The sequence below is a fragment of the Megalops cyprinoides genome, chromosome 10 (genome assembly GCF_013368585.1).
Source record: "Megalops cyprinoides isolate fMegCyp1 chromosome 10, fMegCyp1.pri, whole genome shotgun sequence".
Lineage (NCBI taxonomy): Eukaryota > Metazoa > Chordata > Actinopteri > Elopiformes > Megalopidae > Megalops > Megalops cyprinoides.
In genome coordinates, this window is record NC_050592.1 from 6078127 (window position 1) to 6103518 (window position 25392).

The 25392-nt window shown below is 39.5% G+C and overlaps 1 protein-coding gene across 1 annotated transcript; it reads right to left on the reverse strand.

The window, feature by feature from the left end:
* Positions 1-393: 393 nt before the first annotated feature.
* Positions 394-25392, reverse strand: LOC118784361 (B-cell receptor CD22-like). The gene is made up of 14 exons (XM_036538573.1): positions 25356-25392; positions 17143-17385; positions 15478-15741; positions 14738-15007; positions 14335-14549; positions 12763-13085; positions 12358-12364; positions 9909-9959; positions 9608-9674; positions 8835-9188; positions 8498-8740; positions 7391-7545; positions 2071-2137; positions 394-440 (listed from the first exon to the last, which is right to left on the reverse strand). Exons 1-14 carry the CDS (start codon positions 25390-25392, stop codon positions 394-396), a joined length of 2343 nt encoding a protein of 780 aa, XP_036394466.1.

The following is a 25392-nucleotide window of genomic DNA, read 5'->3' on the forward strand; positions in this document are numbered from 1 at the left end:
TGCGACCTGCGACAGTCATTGTACACATCTAGCGCATATATATACGCATTCGTAACAGAAGTGAAACACTCTGACAATAGGCCTACATACAAACTGGTAAATGCTGAAATCGCAGAATACCACATCCAGGCAAAAATAGAACAATTGACATTCAAGTCATTTTCTTGTTTTAGCGGTGTGAGAAAACGAAAGGAAAGTTTGCATGCACCCGCAGCTTCTTCCTTCCCCATTTTGACTTCTCTCCCCACTCTGCCGCTTCACTTTTTTTTTTTTTCATTTTTTATTTTTTCCCCATCAACCAACTGAATTGCAGCGTGACGTTTCAGTGTTCCTGGCAGTGTGCTCCTGAGATGCAAAGCAGAAAACCCACTGCCACGCCACGGGGAGCTCGTCTCAGTCACACGCCACCAGCGCGAATCGGTACAGCTGCCCTGCCGCGCCTGCACCACAACAGACAGTTGATGTTCACATTATCTTGTCGCTGCAGCACTTCTGTAAACTGGAAGCAAAATACCGTAAATTGTTACGTTTGGGATTTGAGTCAGGGTTTTCCAAATTGCCCCGGCAGCGAGTTTCGCATTCAAGAAACTGCCCTTGTACTAGCATAGCTGTGCGGAACGGGGGAGGAAAGTCGCGTAGAGAGGAACAGGTCGTTGGAGGATGCACGGCGCTACCACCCATCCCTTTCCCCCACATTAATCTTGTTTATCATTGCTTAACCCCTTGATATACACTGAGTCTGCCCTCAAGTGTAAAAGAATGTACTGTAAGGACTGGAAACGCCAATACTGTGTGACACTGTTGTAAATGAATTATCTTATTAAAAATCAGTTAGATGCCATAATGCTTTCATGTTGAACTGGATGGCGAAATATATGAAGATGAATTTGTAAGAAAAATGTAAAATAAATGAAAGTAATGTCTTGATATTTAATAGTTTACTTTTACATACCGAATGTCACTATAAATGTTACAATACTGAAATACTTGGAAATATTACAATCGTCTAAGAAAAACTGAATTGAAAAATACGACTTCTTTTGCAATAGCAGACGACGTCAAATAAAATCTCTCACACTTCCCAGAATGGTTTGCCGTTTCCTGTTGTAGGACACATATTATAACGAAATAGCGTCACCTTGTGGATATAAGTTGTAGAACCACCAAAAAGGTTTCTATCTGTAGCACGTAATGGGTGGATTTTTCACAATTTTTTTCACCTATTTTCAGACGTTTACTGTCTCTAACTAAGATAACAAGACACCGTGTATATAAAAAAGAGGAGTTTCCTGATCAATTGTTTTTTGTCCTGATCAATCACATTTGTCTGTAAAAGTTAAACACACACAGCAATGGCTGGCTGCCTACTCTGTTCACTTGCTTTGTACTCTCTGCTACTTATAATTAATGCATAATATTGAGCTGTCTTCTCTATATATGCAAGCCAATTCATTATCTCTCCAAGTCCTTCCAAGGTAATCTAAACTATTAGAATCAGTGCTCTCCCTCATATTCAGTGTGAAGAAAGGAGCACTGTGCTCACTTATCCATTTTTCTTCAAATCTGCTGCTCCAGTCCTGGTTCAACTTAATTTAACTTAACAGCTTAATTTATTACTGGAATCACCTCTAATTACTAGAAGTATCTGTGAAACACCAACTGTGTCACGTGAACAAAATTCACAGATGGCTCTGGCTCTATCTGATATGTTCAGATAGAAGGTACTGTTCACGTTTTAATTTCTAGCAAGACATTGTAAAACGTATGAACAATGAAAGATTTCCCCACATGCCCTTCATAATGTCAGTAACAAAGTGAGTGGAAATGGAAAGTGTGATGTGACAGAGAAGCAGAGTAAAAAGAATGTAAAATCTTTCAACCCCAGCTCATACAACTACAGTATATGAACAATGAGCCTTTTGAGGGGAAAGGCATGATTGTGATATTATAATACTGACTTTATCATACAATATAAATAAGTAAATTTATTCCGAAACGAATTGTAACACACCCATCACAGATTTTCCTCCTAAGAAACACTGATCTTGTGAGTGAATTTTCAAACCTTACTTTCCTCCTGCCTCAGTAGAGGCTTCTCCTGGTTCGAGTCAGAGAGCGCAGTCTGTGATAAAAGGTGCTGGAGGGAGATAGTAGAAGACCTGACACAGATACAGTCAGCACAGGTGTAATGGACAGATTTTCCCACCTGGTGGCAGCACTGGAGAGGGCGGGAAATCGAATGCTGGCGTACTGAACATCGTCCTTTTTCTCACAGTGAGCAGGTTCATTTCCTCTGTCCGCGCTTTGTGTTGCATTATGGGTCAAAGCCATTCCTGACACATTTCCATAAACGGGACTTTCATTTTCCTGGAGACATGAAAAGAAAACGGACCAATGAAAGAGGGAAATATTCCTCACACCAGTAGAGAGGTTCAGTCCTATCCTTATCAGCACAAACTGGCAACCTTCCTTATTATGAGCTGCTATCAGGGCACAATGATCCAGAGAAGCTGAGAACTGTTCACTTTTACTGGCTGGTGTGATTAATGTCCTGTAATCTTATGCCTGTCTTCTGTTGTCACATTATGATTGACTCACCTCTGTATCCACCTTTGTGCACTCTGTCTCTTTTGTTGAGTTTCTCTTTCTGTCTCAGAAGCAACACGTGAACAGACAAGCAAATATATCAAATATATCCTCAATTAAACCCTGAAGTTGCAGAGTGGAGCAATATGGTCCCCTTGCAGGCTCTCTGTATAACTGTACTTGTGTAATCAACTCAAATGAAAGCATTTGTTAAAGGCTGACTATGGTAAAGATGTATTTAAAGGTGTATGTAAAGTTTAAAGATTAAATGTATTTAAAGATTAAATGTATGTAAAGATGACGTACCTCATCCACAAAATAGCAAGTAGAAGCACTACAAAGACTAGGATTCCAGCTGTACTTACAATCCTTGTGCGCTTTCCTAAGCAAAGATACACAACAATTCACCTGTATCAGTTATGAATGTGCACTTTCATAGGACAATACCTGTCACTAATGCCTTTCAATCAAGCGTGTAGGGATAAACCTACCCCAGCACCCCTCTCTGTGATTAGAATTGTTATTTGGAGAGAAAGCAACGTTGGTACACAGTCCCACACTTTGCTCTAAGGTCCATGGGATCTTAAATATGCACAGTGCATCACGACGTTAGTTTATGGCATCATGTGAATATGATCTGCAGGGGGCATTGAGTTAATGTTGACTCAGTAGGGAAGAGTGCCCCCTACAGGGCAAGCAAAAGCAATTTAAAACCTGTTTCTTCTTGGAGGAATAGTTGGTCCTAGGCATGCTGGTTGTGAGGCCTTATAAATGAAGTCTATGACATGGTCTATCTGCTGACCTTATGAACAGTTTCCATTTTTTCTGAATGCTACTAAAAGTGACATCAGTAACTTTTGAACAATTCTTTGTAATGAATTTTGACTATACCTTGTATTGTAATCAGCAGGACAGAAGAGTTATGGTTTCCAACCTTGTTCTTTGCCTTGCAGTAGTATCACCCACTGTTCCAGAATGTAACATTGGTAAAGTTTAAACTCTGTCCTGATCCTGTGCATGTATACATACAGTATTTTTACTATTTTACAACATTTTGTGGACATTCAGACACGACCCACAATGTTCTTCCTGAAACATACAGATAAAGACTACTTCAGGGGTGGTTCTCTTTCATTGCCTGCAGACATACAAGTATACAAGTGAATGGCGGAATCTGAAAAAAATAAATGAATATAAAGCTCTGAGTCAAAATTTCCAAACAAAAACTTTATTTTTTTATTATATATATACATGTCTTTTTCCATAACCAATATGCTATACTGCCGCCATAACTAACATAACTAACACAGTATAACAGTTTGCCTTCCTTATTTAACAGCAGCAGCACAAATTGGGAAATGTATACTCATAATACAAATATACCCATAATGCAAAATATGTGAGATCAAACAGCATGCTTCTTATTTTAAATGCATTGAAAAAAGCTGAATGTACAGGGGTTAAACACTTCAAAGTAGCTGCATTACACAATAGATCGTTCACACCACACATACGACATAGTGGGGTGAGAGGTGCATGCTGTCATGTTGGAGAGGCAGGTTGAGATGGGTCCTGTTGTACAAAACCTTTGTTTGCTGCCTATTACAGCAGCATTGGAGGTAAGATCTACCTTGCAGTCAGGGTTTGCAATTTTTGACTGTGCTGTAGAGAACAGAGTCATCATCTGCTCTTTTCTCTTGTGACCTGCAGGGAGAAAACAGCACATTTAGGGTATAATACTCAGTATGTGGCTGTCTACTGTAGTACTACCTCCACTAATATTAGAGCTCGCTGCTGAAGTAGATCTTCATTATATAAATAGTTGGTGTATTGAATTATATTAGCATTCACTGTGGTGTGTTCTGCTGAATTGTAGCTTAACGTGTAAAAGCCTGTGGTGCAAGCAGAAAGGCAGTAAGATCTGAAACATTCTGATTGCTTGAACTACTCCAACAGGGATGTCACTGAGCTTAAATAAGAGGAGTCGGCATTTTCAACACACATCTGGGCTATGTTCATAAATCGCACTGAACATAGGGATAAGGGACATAAAAACACGGATTAAAAGAAAGACAAAATTAAAAAGTGATCTTTGATCTGCAGAATTATACTAAACAGCATGTGAATGAATGAATGAATACCTCTGTAAGAGCTTGTGCATGGATAAGCAGCTGTTCTGGCATCATCACGGTCTCATGTAAAAGGAGTGGGCCAGTTTTCCCATCTTAATTTCAAACCATACAGACAATTTCTGCCTCTGCAAAACTGTCATCCAATCATCTACCTCATTCAACATGCATATGAGATACCACATTGCCATGATTGCCACTTTTTATATTACCCCATAATTCTGTAGATGCTGTTTGTATATATGGGTCAATGGGTGCACATATCTCTGCACCTGTTTGGTTTTTTGGGTTTTTGGGCTGCTTGAAGCTGCATTTTTTTTTTTTTTATTACATTGTATACACTTGATGTATATACTTGATGCTGTGCCAGGGTATCAGTTTATTGTAATTTTTTCTTAATTTTTGGATTTCTTTTATCATCTGAAAATGCGTTTATGTATACCTTAACTCCTACTGCACTTTTTCAGCCGTTATATTTTCTCCTGCACCTACCTATCAACTTTCTTGGTTTGATCTCTACAACAGTACACATACAGTACTGTATAGACTAAGACTGATATAGAGGCCAGACTCTCCTGGGTCTACTCAGAGAGAGGAGTCTATGGTATAAGCAGCTGGAGGGAGATAGTAGAAGACCTGACACAGATACAGTCAACACAGGTGTAATGGACAGATTTTCCCACCTGGTGGCAGCAGCGGAGTGGGGGAATCGAATGCTGGCGTACTGAACATCGTCCTTTTTCTCATAGTGAGCAGGTTCGTTTCCTCTGTCCACACTTTGTGTTGCATTATGGGTCAAAGCCATTCCTGACACATTTCCATAAACGGGACTTTCATTTTCCTGGAGACATGAAAAGAAAACGGACCAATGAAAGAGGGAAATATTCCTCACACCAGTAGAGAGGTTCAGTCTTATCCTTATCAGCATAAACTGGCAACCTTCCTTATTATGAGCTACTATCAGGGCACAATGATCCAGAGAAGCTGAGAACTGTTCACTTTTACTGGCTGGAGTGATTAATGTCCTGTAATCTTATGTCTGTCTTCTGTTGTCACATTTTGATTGACTCGTTCTCAGAGTGAGCAGGTTTGACGGTAAAGTATAAAACCTCTTCCTGGTTTCTGGAGCGGGCAGGTTTGACAGTGGAGTACAGTGCAGATTCATCGTTGCCTCTGTCTGTGCTTTGTGTTGAATTATGGCCTGCATTATTTGCCTGGAGACACAAAAAAGAAGTTTATCCCAGTAGACCCAACATTATTATGGACTGCAGGTGGAGTGACCAGATATGCATTAAAGAAAGCCTGGGCATAACCCAAAGTCGTAAGATTTTTTTTTGTTTCGTTTTTTTCTCCACAAAGAGCTATGAACACTGGCATTATTGGAGGGCATACTTAGTTGTGTTGTATCTCCACAATCAGATTATCTGACTGTTTCCCAGAGTCACACACATCCTCAGGCTCCTATTGATGATTTCAAAAGCTCATTATAAGCCGCAGTCCTTTAAATTAGGTCATTATGTTTCTCCTTGAGACGCCCAACCTCAACCCCAACGAATTACTGAACTGCAGACCCATCCCGGACCTCCCAGTCCCCTCAAACAGATTTCAGAAGAGCAGCAAAAAGTGCTTAAAGTTGACAAGCCTTTTTCGGATCGGCACCTCTCTTATGGAACAGTCTAACTGCGTGTGTACGGGACGCAGACACTCTCTCAGTCTTCAAGTCTGTGCTTAAAACTTATCTTCAAATCAAATCCTTCAGTTTAACGGATGACTTTTATGTGGTATGGCAATAATATTGTTTTCCAGGAGTCTCAATTTTTTTTACCCAATTGGCCTTTGTGTTCTGTTGTTTTTTTTTTTTTTTTTTTGTTCAATGTATTCTCATTTTATGTGTCTTCTGCCGTTACATTTTGACTGACTCACCTCTTTATCCAGCTCTGTGTGCTCTGTTCTTGATTTTTTCTTCCTGTTTTGAGAAGCAATACATGAAAGAAAAAAAAAAGAAAAAGCCGAGAACTATCTTCAGATCAACGTTCACATCCCCGTGCTGCCCGAAACATGGTCCGATCGTGTCCGTTCCGTTATAGCTAGAGACGATAGTAACCAGGCATTTTATAATTTTAATAATTCTAAAAACTACAAAGAGGGTTTGAAATCATTCTGACCTACTCAAGTAAAGTTTTTTTTTTCAGTTTGAGTGATATGATTCTTAATTCTGGGGTATGAATTACCCCATGTTATCCAAACCAATACTTACTTCAGGATATATTTCCAGTTCCTTACCTCATACAAACAATAAAAGGTACTAGCAGAAGAGCCAATAAGACTGAGATTCCAACAACTGCAGCTTTGATCAATTTGTGATTTCCTAAGCAAAGAAGCACAAAAATGCACCTGAATCAATTATAAATGGACCCTTTCATTGGAAATACACCACACTGAAGTCTGTGAAAAAACTTAAGAAATAAAGATACTCTAATCTCAACAAATCTTTGAATCGCTGTATGATTGCTACTAAAATAAGGAAATCAGAAACTTACAAAGTAAGATACCAACTTACTTACTACTGTAACCAACAGGGTAGTAGAGTTATGGCTTCCAACCTTGTTCTTTGCTTCACAGTAGTACTGTCCACTGTCCGAGGATCTAATATTAGAAAAGTTTAAACTCTGTACTGATCCAGTCTGCCAGACTCCAGTTTCATTCTTCTTAAACCAGGTGTAGTTGTGCACTGGTGGGTTGGCATTGCTGCTGCAGGTCAGAGTCACTGAACTGCCCTCCACTATTTCACCAGAGGGACTGACTGACGCTGAGGTGTTCTTGGGAGCATCTGGAAAAGAAAATCACAAGTACATCAGATTTATTTGGCAAATTTACAGAAGGTCAGCATTTGAACATTGTACAATCAGACCTTCAGCATGGCAATAAGAATCATAAGATGTTTGCTATTTATGTGGAATATCACATCACATGACAGAATAGACATTTTGCATTTTCACATTTCCCTCTCGCCTACAGAGCAGTTACGTTATTAATCAAGGCCATTGCTCTTAGTTTTAAAAAGTCAGGATTTCTCATATTGTGTTGTTGTATTTAAGAATACAACATTAAATATACTAAGACCTTGCATAATTAATATGTGTGGGGGAATAAATACAAGTTTCATGGATATGATAGTTGTTGGGTATGGTACGAAATACAGAGATACAGGCTTTTAAAATATTTGCATCAGATAAGTGTGTGTGAAAAACCCTGCATTCTGACATGAACAGTAGGAGGAAGTTAATATGTGCAGGGCTGCGGTGATCACATTTGAGAAATCACATGGGGTGACGAGTTCTAAAAATTTAGTCTGTGTCACTGACGTTCATAATATACCTTTAATTGTCAGAATTCATTTTGTGAACATATCTGAAAATCAATTATTCCTGAGAAGTGACCCCAAAAGTAACTGGGAGTGACCTGAATACAAAGTGACTCCCTGAGCTTTCCAGTGCAGTTGTAACACAGTCTAGTGCACTCCTACTATTTACAAATAACATTCATCATTATACTAATGATTTTACCAGCAATGACAAGCAAACAACACCATTGATTTTGACAATTCTCTTTTGAATGTGACAAATGTTTAATGTTCTTATATTATAATTTTTTATTTATTCTATATTTTGTAATTATTATCTTCAGATTATGGGCCACTTTTTTTCTTTCAAATTTACAAGTGGGTACATGTGCAAAAGTGTGAAAATATACAATACAGTGGCCTGACCTCACATACTCACATGTCACACTGAGAGTCACTGCAGAGGAAGAGAGATGCTCATAGCCTCTTACAGCACAGGAGTAGCTGCCTGCATCTTCACTGCTGGCTGAGAACGTGAGGCTCTGGTTGGTGAAGGATAGCGGATGTCCGTTCCTGTTCCAGATGAAGGCTGGGCTGCCACTCAGAGTGCAGGTGGTGCTGCAGTTCAGTTTCACCCTCTTTCCCTCTGTCACTGTGTCAGGATTCACACTGGCCTGTAAAGCTTCATAGAGGAAATAAAACTTATGTTTATTTTTTCTGCCTGTGTTCATGGAGGGGTCAAAGTGTGCATCTATAGTATGGCAATTGAGACTTACCTGTGACTGATATTTGGGATCCGCCTGCACCCAGCCATTTACCACCCTGTGTATTTGTTATAAACCTGAAGTAATATCCTCCTGAATCACTCGCTGTCAGATTTTTCAGTCTGAGGGTGGAGTTCTGTTTCATATCTCCCAGGTACTCTACACGGCCTTTGTATTCAGGAGTGCTGGCCAGGTCTACAGGATTCTCTCCTATCCACTGTGTACAATCTTTGCACCAGAATGTTGTATTTATTGTATAACTGCTGGGATATGTGTACGTGCAGGCCATTTCCACTGAAGTCCCCTTCAAGGCACAGATGTTCTCACTGGTGTAAGTCACATCCCAGCCCCCCTCAGCCAGAGCACCTGAAACACATTCACACATTATCACTCTCGTTTTCTGATATCCATTCACATACAAGTATAACACTATCACAATGCCATAATACCAACACCAAATGTCCACTCATATCTATATGCATACTAAGAATAATTTTCTCATTTTGAAAAAGCTCAAATAACTCTTTCTGAGCTGAATGTAAAAAAATAATAATAAATCACATGACAAACTTCTTTAAGAATTTTCATCTGATCTAATATTTGGGTATAACAAACTGTGCTAAAAATAATACATAATAAACTGGTAAATGCTCAGATATACCACATCTTCAGTTGAACCCGGGTGACAATGCAAAAAACACAAGTGAGTAAAAGTAAATAGTAAAAAGGAAAATATCAGTAAACAAACATTTCAGCAAAAAATTAACTTGAATTATTTTTTTTACCTTGCACTGAGAGATGGAGGACCACAACTATGGTGCATATTGTTTTAACAAGCATTACTGCATCAATCTGTTAGAAAAAAGACACTTTGATATTACTTTAAGAGAAAACAACTATAAGACTGATCCAGTCACATACAGTAGTCTACAGACAGTCTACATGTGGTTGGTTTTAGAAAAAAAACTTACTGCAGAGTACTTTAAATCTTTATATATATATATATCAATTCAAAACTGTAAAACTTTAGCTAAAATATGCCAACATGGTGCCAAAAAGAATAATAACAGAATGAGATTGTCTTACCCAAGTAGAGAAGATCTCTGCTCTCAGTAGTCTCGCACTGTAGAAAACAGCCTGACCAGCAGAGCAGTGTCTCTCTGTGCAGAATGTGGTTAAAACTTCAACTAAAACAGCATGGGCTTAATTAGCTGACATACATCTGTCTTCCTTCCCCTTTCTGAGGTTCTCCATGCATGCCACACACATCAATGAATAAAATGACTGAAAGAAATCATTTTAATCACCTTTAAGGTGCAAGTGAGTGGGCCTGCTCTTCAAAAATCCATGTTTTCATTGACCAAATTTAATTACACTGAAATGCATTGGTGCGCACGGTAAACATGTGAGATGAGCAATAGATGAGCAATTCCATGTACTATTGGCATGTCTACCCTCCTATGCATACAATTGACAGCATGCACATGCACACTCACAATACATATATACATGCACACACGCAGGCGCACACACATACACACACGCACACACACACGCACACACACACACACACACACACACAGACGCACGCACACACACACACACACTGTATAGTCATTGGACTGCAGGGGCTGTAGATCTCACAGGAGCCACTGATGTCACTTGCTCATGTTCTGTTGCGCTGGTAGTCGCTCTGGAAAAGAGCCTCTGCTAAATGAATGTAATGTAAAAGCAAATGTCCACATTATTACTACTGTACGCAGACAAAGAGAGCTGCCTTCTCACGACCGCTGCCACAGGAAGATGAGGAAAGAGCTTGTTTTCAACACTTTTGGTTCTGTCTGTCTCTTTATGTAGATTAGCTGCTGACACATTTGCTAAGAATACCACATTTTCATCATTATCTACCCCAAGCAAGTCCTCTGTACATGTGAAAAGACAGAACTGTCGGATGTCACAAGCATTTTGCAGTCATTTATTCCAGTGTCTTGCATACATACAGCATATTAGTATCACTAAAATATTGAATTACTCTGATGAACAGTTTGGACAGAGTGTGTGTGGCTTCATTATAGTCTAGCTGACACCAAAATAAACTGAATTATACATTTTGGAATAATTATCTTTATCTAATCTTGCATCAATAATCAATAATGCAATCTCAACCTGGAATTCTGGAAAAAATGTGAAATAAATATATACAAATTCAAGCAATAAATAAATTTCCAAATGTCCTGCACATTACTAATTTTGTGTGTTGTGAGGTTTCTTCATTTTTTTTTACTGATCCCAACAGCTTTCAGGGAGAAGAAAAGCTTGTTTAATCATGGTTTGGTGATGTGAGTGACAGAGCCCCTTAGTGGCTGAAGAACGTCATTAAATTTACTGAACATGCTGAATGTAATGGCAACAGTTCTTCAAATTTAACTTTGAACAAATGAGTGACTTAAAACAAAGTTTAACCTTTAGCCGACTGCAACGAATGTTTTAGGTCAGACACAATATTGTCTTATATCAGCAATGGATGATATACGTGCACAAAGCACATTAGAACCAGTAATGTAATAGGAAAGAACAGTGATCAGCCCTGTGTGTGATAATTTTGTATGGGACTATGAAGAAATAATTCATATGAAATGTTCCACCTGGTACATATAAGCAGTCTGGGGTTCGACAGATCATTTTGCAATGGTGTAATGGCTTATTGAGGAGCACTGGAACATTTAAACCTCTGAAAATAGCGTAAAAGCACAGGATATTATACAAAATGTATATGTGCACTTAATGTATACACATTATGCATACAGGTAGGCAATCAAATTTTGCAGAATTCTAGTAGAGCAGACACTCCACCAGAGGAGTTCACATTAAAAGAAGAAAGGGGAAGATAAAAACTCCCTGAGTTTCCTCTTCGGTGTTAAGACTGGACCAGTCTGCTCACTCAGCCCAAACTCTGCAGATAGAGGAATGCACTGTGTCCTGAATGAACTTCGTTTTCACTGCTGGAAGTACATAAACTCCTTGGTTTATTAAGAGTTAATAAGTGCTATGATGTAATCAAGTTCAGAGCCCTGAGAATGTCCTTTTCCCAAATAAAATAGCAAAAAGCGAGGGATAGTTACAATATTAATATTCCATCTAAAGACATTCTTGCATTTTCTAAATTTAGCTCTTTTTTCCAAGATATGTACGTATGTATTTGAATCCTAATCCTTCTAAGACCTCAGATTCACAGAATTTTACCAATAAAGTTTCACCATACAGTGAAACCATGAAATATTATAATAGAATATATGACAGTAACCTTTTAAAACAGAGCCACCATTTGATTTAATAATTCACAACTGAAGTAGCTGAGTGTGAGAACTAAGCCAATGAGAATGTAACAACCCAGAATTATTATGATAAATTGCATACATTGTTTTGAACGCTGGGTCCAACCATTAGACATTAGACAGATTTGCATACCTTATATTTGCGTGCTGTGTTTTCCCACGGAGCTGTAAATAACAGCGGTGTCTTCTTCTGCTTTTACTGATGACCTGTGGGGAATATGAAAGATACAGAGGGACATCAATTCTGTGAATATTCCTCTACTGAAGTACAGCCTCATTCACTAGAGAGAACGTTCATTATTACGCTGCTGTACAAGGCGTTTTCTGTGTTGCTTTGTGCAAACTACCTTGAATGGCCTTTGTTTTTTGTTCTGCATTCCTTTGCATTTGAAATGCAACATGACACAAAAGTTAAACGAGACAGAACAGAAAATGTCAGGTCAGCCCCGAATACTGAACTTGATCTTTACTTAGTAGTAGAACAATTTCGATAAACTACTGAGGAAAAGAGGATGTTATGAGGACAGTCAGGCCGCATTTACTGTAAACAGCAGAGCACTGACACATCAACAGCTGGCAGAGACGCAACGGAGGAATATTCCCACCTGGTGGCGGCGCTGGACAGGGGGAATTGTATGCAGGCGTACTGAACCTCTTCCTGATTGTGGGAGGGAGGCACTTTAACAGTGGCGTACAGGATCTCCTGCTGGTTGCCAGATTGTCTCTGAATGTTGCCGTGTCGGACCGCTTGCTGGTTTTGGGAGGGAGGCAGCTTAAGAGTGGTGTACAGGATCTCTTGCTGGTCGTTGGAGCGGGGTGGCTGAACATTCTCATACTGAGCCTCGTCTTGTTCTGAGGGCCTCCTCTGCGTAACTGCCTGGGCACTGGTCGCCTCAGAGACATTGGCATGTGTGGAACATGTATTGTCCTAAAAGATTGACAGCATATAAATAGGTGAACATTAATTTAAGTGGTTCAAAATTCTTGATATCCTTTAACCTAGTGTCATGTCTTATTTAATGCCATTTAACAGGTGGCCCTTGGGGAAGCCTAAGAGAACATGTTCAGGCTACTCCTTGTGTGCTACTGGACAGCAGTGTCTTGTACTGGTAATGAGCAGGGCTCGTAACCGACGGGTTGCTGGTTCGATTCCCCACTAGGGGCTGCTGTTGTACCCTCTGGCAAGATACTTAATCGAACAATTGCCTCAATAAATATCCAGCTTTATAAATGTACACAATTGTAACCTACTGTATGTAAGTCGTGTTAGGTAAGAGCATCTGCTAAATGACAATAATGTAATGTAATGCTACCATTTAATTTCAGATGCAGCACCAATCTCCACCTTAGGACAAACTGCTCATCCCCAACTCTACACCCATCTCTCTGTATTCTTTCCTCGATTCCTTCTTAATTGAAATGTGGTCCAGTCTCTCTGTGGAGCCTGCTCTTTCTCTCTGTACTTGGCAGTGTAAATACACAGATGTGAGGGCCGCTTCATGTCAAGTGGGACCAAAATATTCTGCTTTGCTGCTGGTTTCCAACCCTGAGATTTCAGTGCATATTCATATCAGAGAAAATCAGAAAAAGTCACCTCTCTCTTTGCTTCCGTCTGCTTTTTTGATCTGCATCTCCTCATGCTGTTAAAAAAAAAAAATTAAATTAAATGAATACTTCTCCAACAGGATGAGACTTACTTATTTCATATTATTTCAAAGACAAATCAGGGATCAGCTGGATAAGCATGAGACAGATATGATTTTACAGTCTGGTGTAAGCATATAGGGCTCTGTGTCTCTGTACATTGACTCTGTACAATTCATACTACATGCCAAGTGTCTAATCTATAGACTCTAAAGCCATGTGTGAATTTTCTAAAATTAGAGGTTTATGCTGTTGCCGTCATAGTGCACCATGATGCTTATACTTTAAAATAATTTATACTACTTACTTCATCCACACGATAAAGATAACGACAAGCGCTGCAAGGGCTGCGACTCCAGTAAGTGTATATATTAAAGTCGAAGGTCCTGCACAACGATTCAACAGAAAAGTGTTATGAAAATAAATGCTTCCATGGGAAATAATCTTTGTACATATAATGTATTCAATTTATTATTACCTTTTATTTCTATATATATAGCAGTAGAGTTCAGAGCTCCATGCTTGTTCTTTGCCTCACAGTAGTACTGTCCACTGTCCTCAGATCTCAAATTACTGATGGTGTAATTCTGCCCTGATCCTCTCACTGAGGTTACACCTGTATTATGCTTAAACCAGGTGTAGCTCTGCACTGGTGGGTTGGCATTGCTGCTGCAGGTCAGAGTCACTGAACTGCCCTCCACTATTTCACCAGAGGGACTGACTGACACTGAGGTGCTTTGAGGTCCATCTAAAAAGCAGAATAGGAACTAGGGTTAAAGAGGAAGTCAGCTTTAATTTCACGAATCTGCATGTCAAATGCTTTCTAAGCCATTTATTCCAAAGGAATACATGTGTACTTTGTGTGTGTGAGACCTCTTCAGCTCAATGTGAGCCACAGAACAAGCAAAAAAGTCATTAATCAAATGTAGTACTTACACTGAACATCTATGGGTACAGCAGGTGAGTTCTGAGCTCCATGCTTGTTCTTTGCCTCACAGTAGTACTGTCCACTGTCCTCAGAGCTGATGTTAGTGATGGAGTAACTCCGCCCTGATCCTCTCACTGAGGCTATAACTCTGTTATCCTTAAACCAGGTGTAGTTCTGCACTGGTGGGTTGGCATTGCTGCTGCAGGTCAAAGTCACTGAACTGCCCTCCACTATTTCACCAGAGGGACTGATAGACACGTAGGTGTTTTTGGGAGAATCTGGAAGAGAAAATCACAGGTACATCAGATTTATTTGGCAAACGTACGCAAGCTCAGCATTTGAACGTTGTAAAATCAGGCCTTCAGCATTGCAATAAGAACTGTTTCACCAGAGGGACCGACTGACACTGAGGTGTTCTCGGGAGCATCTGAAAGAGAGATTGAGTAATACATGCAGATCAATCCTAATAGTTTTGAAGTAGAATAGTTAACATGACTGATTGCATTCTCACTGGAAAGTGAACATGTCAGTTTAAGTTGAGTTTCTCATGTATTAGTCTGGCACAGTAACTGTCAATGTAGCTGTAAATGTGGACACTACACATCTCTAGTTTTTCTAAACTACCAGATGCCATGTTTGATTCTGTCAGACTCATCTGAAGTTAAACTGAACAACTGTTTGTGCTGAAAGGTAGATGCATGCTTTTATGGTTCCTTACTCTGAGTTTGTTTAGACTAGACATACTTACATTGCACATTCACATTTAAGGGGGGAGATCTGCTGCTGCTGATCTGATTCATTGCCTCACAGTGGTACTGCCCACTGTCCTCAGAGCTGATGTTAGTGATGGAGTAACTCTGTCCTGATCCTGTGCTTACAGCTGTATCATTCTTGAACCAGGTGTAGCTCTGCACTGGTGGGTTGGCATTGCTGCTGCAGGTCAGAGTCACTGAACTGCCCTCCATTATTTCACCAGAGGGGCTGATGGACACTGAGGTGTTCTTTGGCGCATCTGGGACAAAAACAACAGATTTAGTAGTCGTTACATAAACAAGGTACAATTAAGGTTTATGATGTTTCAATATCATACCATATTGCGAATGTTTCCTGTGACGCAGTTTCACTCCTACGTATCCACAACCAGGTGTGTTTTTTTCTAACGTTCTGACACATTTACTTCACAGATGCTTCTATACAGGTTATAGTGCATTTCTTTATTCACTCCACAGATCATTCTGACAGCATTTTTCTGGAGGAACTGAGAGATGAAGTATCTCATATAGATGGTTTAATAGCCATATTCACACTGCCTGCATGATACTCAGGTCCAGATTCAAGCAATCTCAGCGTTACATCATATTCTTTTTGAAACATCATCCAAGGAGAGAAATGGAGTTTACTTTGGATATCTAATGGGAAAATGTGTTTAATTAATGTATTAAGGTTGGCTGACAAAGGACAGCTTCCTGTACAAACAGGACATTGTTGTCATTAAGTGTAAGTCGTTAAGAAAATGGCACTGGCACCATGGATCTTTAAACCACGCTGAACACTCGAACAATCAAACTATGCTGTGAGGAAAGAGGAAGAGCTATTTCTTTGCTTTGATCATGTTAATGCATCCTGTTGGATAAACTACGTACTGCCATGCCATACAAGAGACTTACAGTAGGAATTAGTTGTAAATTCAGGAGAAATCTGCCTAAAAAAATCTAAATCTTTACAGGGCTTATGTCAGTAATTTATCACAAGCGGTCAATAAGTGGTATTTTCCTCGCAATCAGAGCTTTTTTGCATTCATTTATTGAATTTATCAGAGTATGAAATGAGTTTAATTTGATCCCAAGTTCTTCCTTTACAAGAACTCTCACTGCAGCTGTAAAAGCTATTCCTGTCATCACTTCCTTCTCTTAATGAAGTTCATAATCTTACTTTGTCACTGTGGTCTCTCCTCATTTCCATAACTTCCCCAAAAACTGGCCTCAAAAGAAATTCAGCCTGTTTCAGCTGTGCTGGCTCCTGCTGCCTTACTGACAGAGAGGAAGCAGAGCTAGTACGAGACAGTGAGGGTGAGGATGACTGACGACGATGATGATGATGATGAAGACGACGATGATGATGATGATAATGTGGGTGCCATTTTAATATCCGCCTTGCTTGTGTGTTTGTATACAAAAGAATTACTAGTATTCAGTCAGTAACACCAATGGGGCAGTGTACCTGTATTTCAAATTGAGCACAACATTATGCATATTTTGTTTGGAAAAAGAGCTATATTACTGTGGTGAGCAGTCCGGCACATGTATTTATATGAGAGTGAACAGAAACATAAAAGCATGACGACAGCATCAGTATATTTTGTCTGATAGAAAGAAGAGATGTAAAATTATGGGGTTTATCCTCAAACACTCACATCTGACACTGAGAGCCACTGCAGAAGAACTGAGATCCTTATAGCCTCTTACAGCACAGGAGTAGCTGCCTGCATCTTCACTGCTGGCTGAGAACTGGACGTTCTGGGTGCTGTTGGGTAGAGGATGTCCGTTCCTGTACCAGATGAAGGCTGGACTGCCACTCAGAGGGCAGCTGGTGCTGCAGGTCAGTGTCACCCTCTGTCCCTCTGTCACTGTGCCAGGATTCACACTCGCCTGTAAAGCTTCATGAATAAAAGGAGAAAAGCTCACAGTACATATGTATATAATGTATATATGTATGTATGTATGTATGTATGTATATGGAGTAAGTTGTTTATTTTCAGAATTACCTGTGACTAACAGCTCAACACCAGGTTCACCAGTCCATTTCCCACCGGAGCTATCTGTTAGGAACCTGAAGTGGTATCTCTTTGAATCACTCACTCTGATCTCTTGCAGTCTCAGAGTGCAATTATGTTGCTTATCCCCAAGGTACACCGCACGGCCTAGGTACTCAGGCTTCGGGGTCAGGTTTTCAGGTTGTTGACCCGATTTAATGAACCAGAATGTTGTTTGTACTATATAACCACTGGGATACGTGTAAGTGCAGGGCATGTCCACTGAAGTCCCCTTCAAGGCACAGATGTTCTCACTGGTGTAAATCACACCCCACGTCTGACCCAAAACACCTGAAACCCAGTCACACATTATCAACCTTCTTTTTAACATTTTTGGTTGTGACTTGCAAACTACATTCATAAACTACTCAAATAAAGAAAATCAGGATTACAGTAATGCTTACTTTAGTAATAGTCATCACACTAATTCTGAATATATGATTTGCTTTACTAATGAGAAAGATAGATAATAGCTCCACTTTGAGATATATTCCCATTTGCACTAATAACATCACAATTAGCAAGCTGATCATGGACAGGAAACCGAGATGCCCATTCAAACTATTTCTGCTCACTACATTTAAATTTTGTCACTTACCTGCAGGGGCCTACACAGTGATCGATAGTGCATCTAACAAATCTTACATCATGCCACTGTCTTTGTAACACGAAAGTGTGCTCAGTGTCAAACAAGCTGATGCCCATTCCTGTCAGCACTGAGTATAAATAAAGAAACACAGACCACCTGACACATCTCATACCCTATTCTAGGCTTTTCAGTTCAAAGTGAAAAACGTGGTCAAAAGGAATATATCACACATGAGTGGACGTATCAAATCAATTACATTATTACATTCCATTATTATCATTTAGCAGATTTTTACTGAGGCAATTGTGGGTTATGTACCTTGCACAAGGGTACAGCAGCAGTGCCCCAGTGGGGAATCCAACCAGCAACCTTTCGGTTGTGACCCCTGCTCCTTACCACTATGCTACACTGCTGCCGCATCATATTTTATATATATCCTCAACAAGTCACACGTTCAAGTTTACGACCTTGTTTTAGTGACCCAGTATACAAGGCAGAGGACTACATGGATGGGGGTATGCAATGGAATGCTCACTGTTTCATTTATAATTAGCATCATGGTTGGGACAGTTAATACATAGATTTTTTTTTTTTTTAAATTATGGTGTTTTTGCCCCCTTTTTGTATCACTATTTTTGGAATCAACGTTTGTACCAACAGGCGTGTCTCACCGTGACAACATCGCTGAAGCGTTGAAGCTCTGAAGCAAGACGCGTGCAATCCACAAACAAATTTGCTTGTAGCCAAAGACTTTTTTCTTTTTTTAGCAGGGCAAGTCACACAGCGCCCTACAGTACAACAGACACACATTGGAGGATGCACGCCTGAGAAAGGGCAGGGTGCCTGAGAGCAGCGAGGCGAGGAAACCCTGGCTCACCCACTCACCCTTATCCCCGGAAAAACAAAGGCAATGTGGTCTTTCCACCTTGCTTTGGGTGGATTCCCATTGCATTCTGGCCTACCCCATTTGGGCGCATTTCGCGCTTCCTTGCTTCAGTGAAACTATTTCTGGGCGTTGTAAACGAAGGTATGAAAAATATGAACACGCAGTTACTTCTAAACATGAATTGTTGTTTTGCGTTGCCTAAGACACGATAGCCCGCTATCTACTGTAAACAAAGAAGTTTTGCATGTAGTCCAATTACATTAGGATGCATTCTAGTGAAAATACTGATGTGCAGTGTAAATAAACACACTGAACTAACAGACCCTCTGCTAAGCCCCACCATATTGATTGTTACTGTTGATTTGGACACATCCTGCATTCAAATAAATTTTACATGAAATTATAATTATATTGTTTAAAGTGAAGTCTGCATTATAAGAGTACAGCTCCATCAGCAATACTTTTTCTTCTTTCTGATAAATTAATTATGGCCAATGAAAAAAATTAGTGGTCAAAGCTGGATGATCCAGCTCCTCTCAAACATCCAGCTCCACCCTGATCCATGCACTATGGCAAGAACCCTGGCCATAGTGTGCAGCCTGCAATCAAAGTGAATGCCAGCTGAACCACTCAGGATCACACAGATAACATACATACATACAAAGGTAAAATTTATTTCTTCATGGATTTTATGATAATCTGACTTGAGTCATCACTTCAGCTCCGCTGTAGCTGCTAATCTGAGCCTGAAAATTCCATTACATCCAGCTTCTGCCATGGGTTTGCTCCGGTGATGTTAATAACGGTAAGCAGAATAAAAATCTGATTCAGCAGCGAGCCATGATAATTATCTGCTAGGCAAATAATGTAACAATGATTCAGACAGGATTTAAAAGGAGGAAAACAAATCCAACTGTCCTCAAATGTTGCCTTGTAGATGGTGAGAACAATGACAAGAGGCAGCAAAAAAAAAAAAAAAAATACAAATCTTAACAGACTCCTTGATTGTGTCATAACATGGAAAGAAAGGGAATATTCACATCCGTACCCCAAATTCAAAGTCATGAATTGTTAAACTGTGACCCACACTGGGGGGGAATGGAGAAAGTTACTGTGTTGCCACACAACACAATTCAAATGCTAGCCTCCAACATCTTAAGCAGGAAGTACCCCCTTTTTCTCCAATCGGTAGTAATACCACCGTACCTCTATTGAGGCTTAAGGTTTCTCTTATCTTGAGGCTGGCACTCTGCTAAAGTCTATAAAAAATCCATATTAATAAGGCACAGACTATCTTAGCATGCAGAGAGTAGAACACATTGACATATTAGCTAAGAATGCAACCTGTATGTGGTAGAGACAAATAATTTACAGGAGAAACCAGTACCGCATATAAATACATAAATAACATTTCACTGACCCCATCCAAATCTTGTTCAGAATGAACACCTTAACAGCAGTTTTGTAAAAAATGAACACCTTTGGAATCCAAAATCAGCTTCATCTGATTTAATCATATATCCAGGTTCGTACTCATACACTTTTACTGATATATATAAAAAATATTCCTTCTTACAGACGATACATCTAATTCAGCATTGGCATACCTATTCTGATATATGATATATTCACTTTGACATTAATAGTATTTTGTTTGGAAATGATGCCACAATGATATCAGTTTATATAAATATCCCCATATCCAAAAATATAGAGTTGTTCAGATATTTTAAATATCTATTTTGACATGTATTCAGTTTTACCAATTCTGAATTGAATGGCCTATAAATGATCATAATAGCAGTCTGTCCTGGTCTGTGTGGTTACCAGTTTCTTTTGATATCAATTCTGACTCATGTAGAATGGGCTTAAAAAACACTTTTAAATAAAGATATGCTTACCTGTCCCTGTTAAGAGGAGTGCCACAAATATATTTCCTGATTTTTTCAAGAACATCTCTGACTCAGACTGGAACATGTTCATAGGAAGGACGTCATATTATTTCAGTTCTTTAAAATATGCCACAGAAATTACCTCCTTCACTTCACCGGAAAGTCTAAAAATATGCATACAAATATTTTAAATGATGCTCTTCAGCTTCCACATTTTTAGACTGAATCCATTCCAAAGCAAATTGGACTAGCTCATTTGATCTGGGTTCATACACAAGAAAGATCATTTAAAAAAATCTTACTACTACTTAACTTTACTACTTAAAAACTGGCATATACAATCAAATTTCACAGACACAGCAACTAAGAAAAATATATCTGATATTACAAGATCTGACGCATTTACCATGTCTGAAAGCATCCTTGCAGATTTGTTCTGATTACTGTTGAAAACGTTACTTGCTGTTCACCCAAAGCCAGTTCAAGGAGAGTGACAGGGACGAATGCAACAGGAAACAGCCTGCAAATGCATTTAGAAGGACCCAACTTCCCCTTTTATGATTGTCCCAACAGACTGACAGATGTGAATACAATTGACCACCTCACAACAGGTAATCAGACATAGGTGGTTCCACACCATTGGCCAGATTACTGGCCATTTTATTGTACTGTTGAATGACAAAAGGGAGGAAGTGAAAGAACTACCAGCGTTATTTCTTGACTATATTCGCTGCCTTCATTTTTGGCATGGCTTACTCATGCATTTATGCTCATGTTTTCTCTGTATGGCTGTGTGCACCTCCCACTCACTCGCTTACATCACAGTTTGCCAGCCCATGTAGCAGCCTCTGCAAAGCTGGGAGAGGATACCTCCCTCCTTGCACAGGCACATGCACATCTGCAGTTCATAACATGCCGTTTTGTGATAAACGCATTATAACCATAAGGACCATATCATTGGGTTTTTCATTGCAGATTTAGCCATCCACATTGTTTCTGGTAATGTTAAATGAACAGTCAATCCGCATTTAAACCACACGCCGTCATAAAACGGTCTTTGCTTTGGCAAGCTCTCTTGTGATTCTACTGTATCAGTCTATTTGCATAGAAAACTGAAGCCTGCTGTGGTATAAACTGACAGTTTCACTACTAAGAAAATCATTCTAAAAATAAAGTACATATTGTGGGTGACTAATCTTTACAATAATGTAATCATTACGCTATTCATATTTATAGTGCTACGCCTACTGTTACCATTACATTTTGAATAGTTCCAACAATAACAATAACACATCTACATTAGATATGTGTATATACATAAAACTGCACATTGCTGTAAATGTCAAAGCCAGGTTTAAAAAGAAAAAAACAGTTTTAATATTGCTTTTAAAGCAATATTAAATTAAATTAAATTAAAGAATTTAAGAGTTCTGTGTAGATAAGGTACCAGAGAATAAACCAAAAAGGACAGTGAACACTGAAGCCGAAAGGCCCAGATTAAATCAACATAAAGATAAGGTTACATGGGCAGGTCTACCATGGTGCCCAAATGCCGGTGAAAGGGAAGTCAATTATTGATATATCCTACAGTAACACTAACCACACATTGTCATCCATTTTGGTACAAAAGGATTTTAAGGAGAGGTGACACGGAACTTATGTGCTTATGAATATGTATAACATATCTAACACACCCCTGGCCGGGAAATCTGAGCAACCTACCTAGGCAGGGATTCTCCTTGTTCAGTTTCAGGGTATATTTTTTTATTATTATTTTACTAAAACTTTATTATTATTTTACTATTTTACTAAAACTTTACTAAAATATATACATCCCTGGCCTGAACACCTGACGAACCTACCTGGGTATGTAAAGGTGGAAGAGGTATATGCCCTGAACTAGTGTGCAGGTGTATGTGAGACAATAGCGGTAGGGAGTAAAACAAAAATAATGACCAATAAAAAAAAAAGCATGAGGCTGTACCCCAACCCCTGGCGGTGTGACTCACCTGATATCGCTTTCTTCTGCTTGTATCCTTGGGTGAGTTCTGTCTGGGCCTTTGCACGGCCAAGAGCCACATGGTCCTGGCAAGGGATTCTCCTTGTTCAGTTTCAGAGCATTTTTTTTTTTTTAAATGTTTTAATTAAAGTCCAGTAGGGTGTGAATGTGGCACAGTGAGACGGATGACATGAAATGATGCTAGAGTCAAAAAAAAGGAAAAAAAAACTGCAACACAACAAGGTGGTGAGCCAGCGACACCCCTTCTGTTTAAGGCCCCCGAAGCCATATTTGGCTCTGCTTCTGTCAAAGTGTTAACAAGGAGCCATGTACCCATGTATAGAGATGACTCAGGACACAAAAGCCTTGGTTCAAAGAAAATTACATTTCCTTTACTGAGGACTCAAGAGAAAACAAAAAAAAGGCTTGGTACAAGGATTCACACACAACAAGCATGGCGGCTCAAGATTGAACAAATACATAGACCAATGGCAGGCCCTAAATAACAGACAACACAGGTGAACCAAATAACTAATTAACATTAGCTGAAAGACGTTAGCTAAATGAGACATGGAACACAGGACGTTGTGAGGCCATCTGGTCATCTTGGGAAGCAGAAGCAAATCCCTGACAGAATGTGAGATTTGTAGTGTTGGCACAAACGCATCTTTAACAGATTTAAGATGTTCAATACACATTGCATGCACACCAGGCTGGTGCATGCAAATTACTTACATGCTGTACTATCAAGAACAGTCAATCCGAAATCACCAGCTGACCAGATAATGAAGGAAGGATCTTAGGGCAGGCCCCAGCTCCATCAATCAGGGGGATAATATAATGCTGATGGCCAAACTGCCAAGCATCATCAATCATAAACTCTTGCCAGGTCTATGGGAAATTTCAGTTGGGCCCAGCAAATGCAGGCCTTCTGCAGATCTGAGCATATGGTAACACAGCACGGCCATCAACAGATGCAGTTACCAGGATGATAAAGGTAGGGGTTTTAAAAGTGGAGTCCCTGAGAGCATAACCGTGCAATGACGGCCTCAGTCGAAACAGCATTTTTTTTCCAGACGATTTAGAAATGAAAAGGGCTGAGTACTCACTTGTAAGTCGCTTCGGACAGAAGTGTCTGCCAAATGAATGAATGTAAATGTAAATGAGTAGACAGAAGGAGCCATACTGTGGAAGCAAAAATGTGCAAAAGCTTCAAGATCACGAGCTGATCCTGACATAAAAATCAAACATTGCGGATGAAACACTAATGTAGGTATACAGTTTATAATGGGTGCATTACATCCAAGGGTAAAATACAAATATATATCTGCAAATAATGTACAGAAAGCTTGTCTAAGTGTGAAACAACTGACATAAGCGCATAGTTTACAGTCATAGTAAACAGTTTCATTGCTAGGACCACAGGATTCTGTACAACATCCTTTCTGCCACCTGTTCATTTGCATATACCAAAGGTTGTGAATTGGTGCGTGTGACTGAGAGAAGTCTGTCACAAGGTTGCACCTCCATGTGTACATTCAAAAGTGTTAAAGTGTTGTGTTTTTTCCATCAATCATCTGTCTTAATACCACCTGTGCAATGATATTTTCGAAGAGATATTACATGGAAATACTCCACTCCACTCTTCACCATTGTGAGCTGGTTTTAATAAGGGTGAACGGATCTTCCTGCTGTAGGGATTTTGCTGGAATATTCATTTGCACATACCAAAGGGGCTTTCTGGGAAAGATATCACTAATGTAATTAAAATAATTCATTCATTTTTGCCACAAGGCAGACATATAGATCATGTTAATACCTTGTAAGGCTGTGAAGGAAAAAAAAAACCTGAAAAACAAAATAAGACTTCAGCTTTTCTCCATTTATTCATGAATATTTAAAGGCCAGTATGAATCCTAACACAGTAAGAGAAGGACAGAGGGTGACGCTGACCTGCAGCACCACCTGCACTCTGAGTCACAGCCCAAGCTTTATCTGGTACAGGAACGGACATCCTCTGTCCACCAAGCAGATCCTCACGTTCTCAGCCAGCAGTGAAGATGCAGGCAACTACTCCTGTGCTGTAAGAGGCTATGAGAATCTCCCTTCCTCTACTTAGTGACTCTAAGTCAGATGTGAGTGGTTGAGGTTAAACCTGATAATTTTACTGTGTATCTCTTTTTTCTATCAACCACAATGTACTGATGCTGTCGTCATGCTTTTGTTATGTTTCTGTTCATTCTCATTTAAATACATGTGCAGGACTACTCACCACAGTAATATAGCTCTTTTTCCAAACAAAATATGCGTAATGAACTATGTTGTGCTCAATTTTAAATACAGGTACACTGCCCCATTGGTGTTGCTGACTGAATACTAGTAATTCTTTCGTATACAAACACACAAGCAAGGCGGATATTAAAATGGCACCCACATTATCATCATCACCATCGTCGTCTTCGTCATCATCATCGTCGTCAGTCAT

Excerpts from the sequence above, each read along its gene's own strand:
- LOC118784361 (XM_036538573.1), bottom strand. The coding sequence starts at position 25,392 with ATGACTGACGACGATGATGATGACGAAGACGACGATG. Across the intron at positions 15,008-15,477 it reads CTTAAATGTGAATGTGCAAT|ATTCTCCCAAAAACACCTAC; the intron begins GTAAGTATGTCT and ends TTTCTCTTCCAG. Across the intron at positions 441-2,070 it reads TCTACTGAGGCAGGAGGAAA|GCGCGGCAGGGCAGCTGTAC; the intron begins GTAAGGTTTGAA and ends GTTGTGGTGCAG.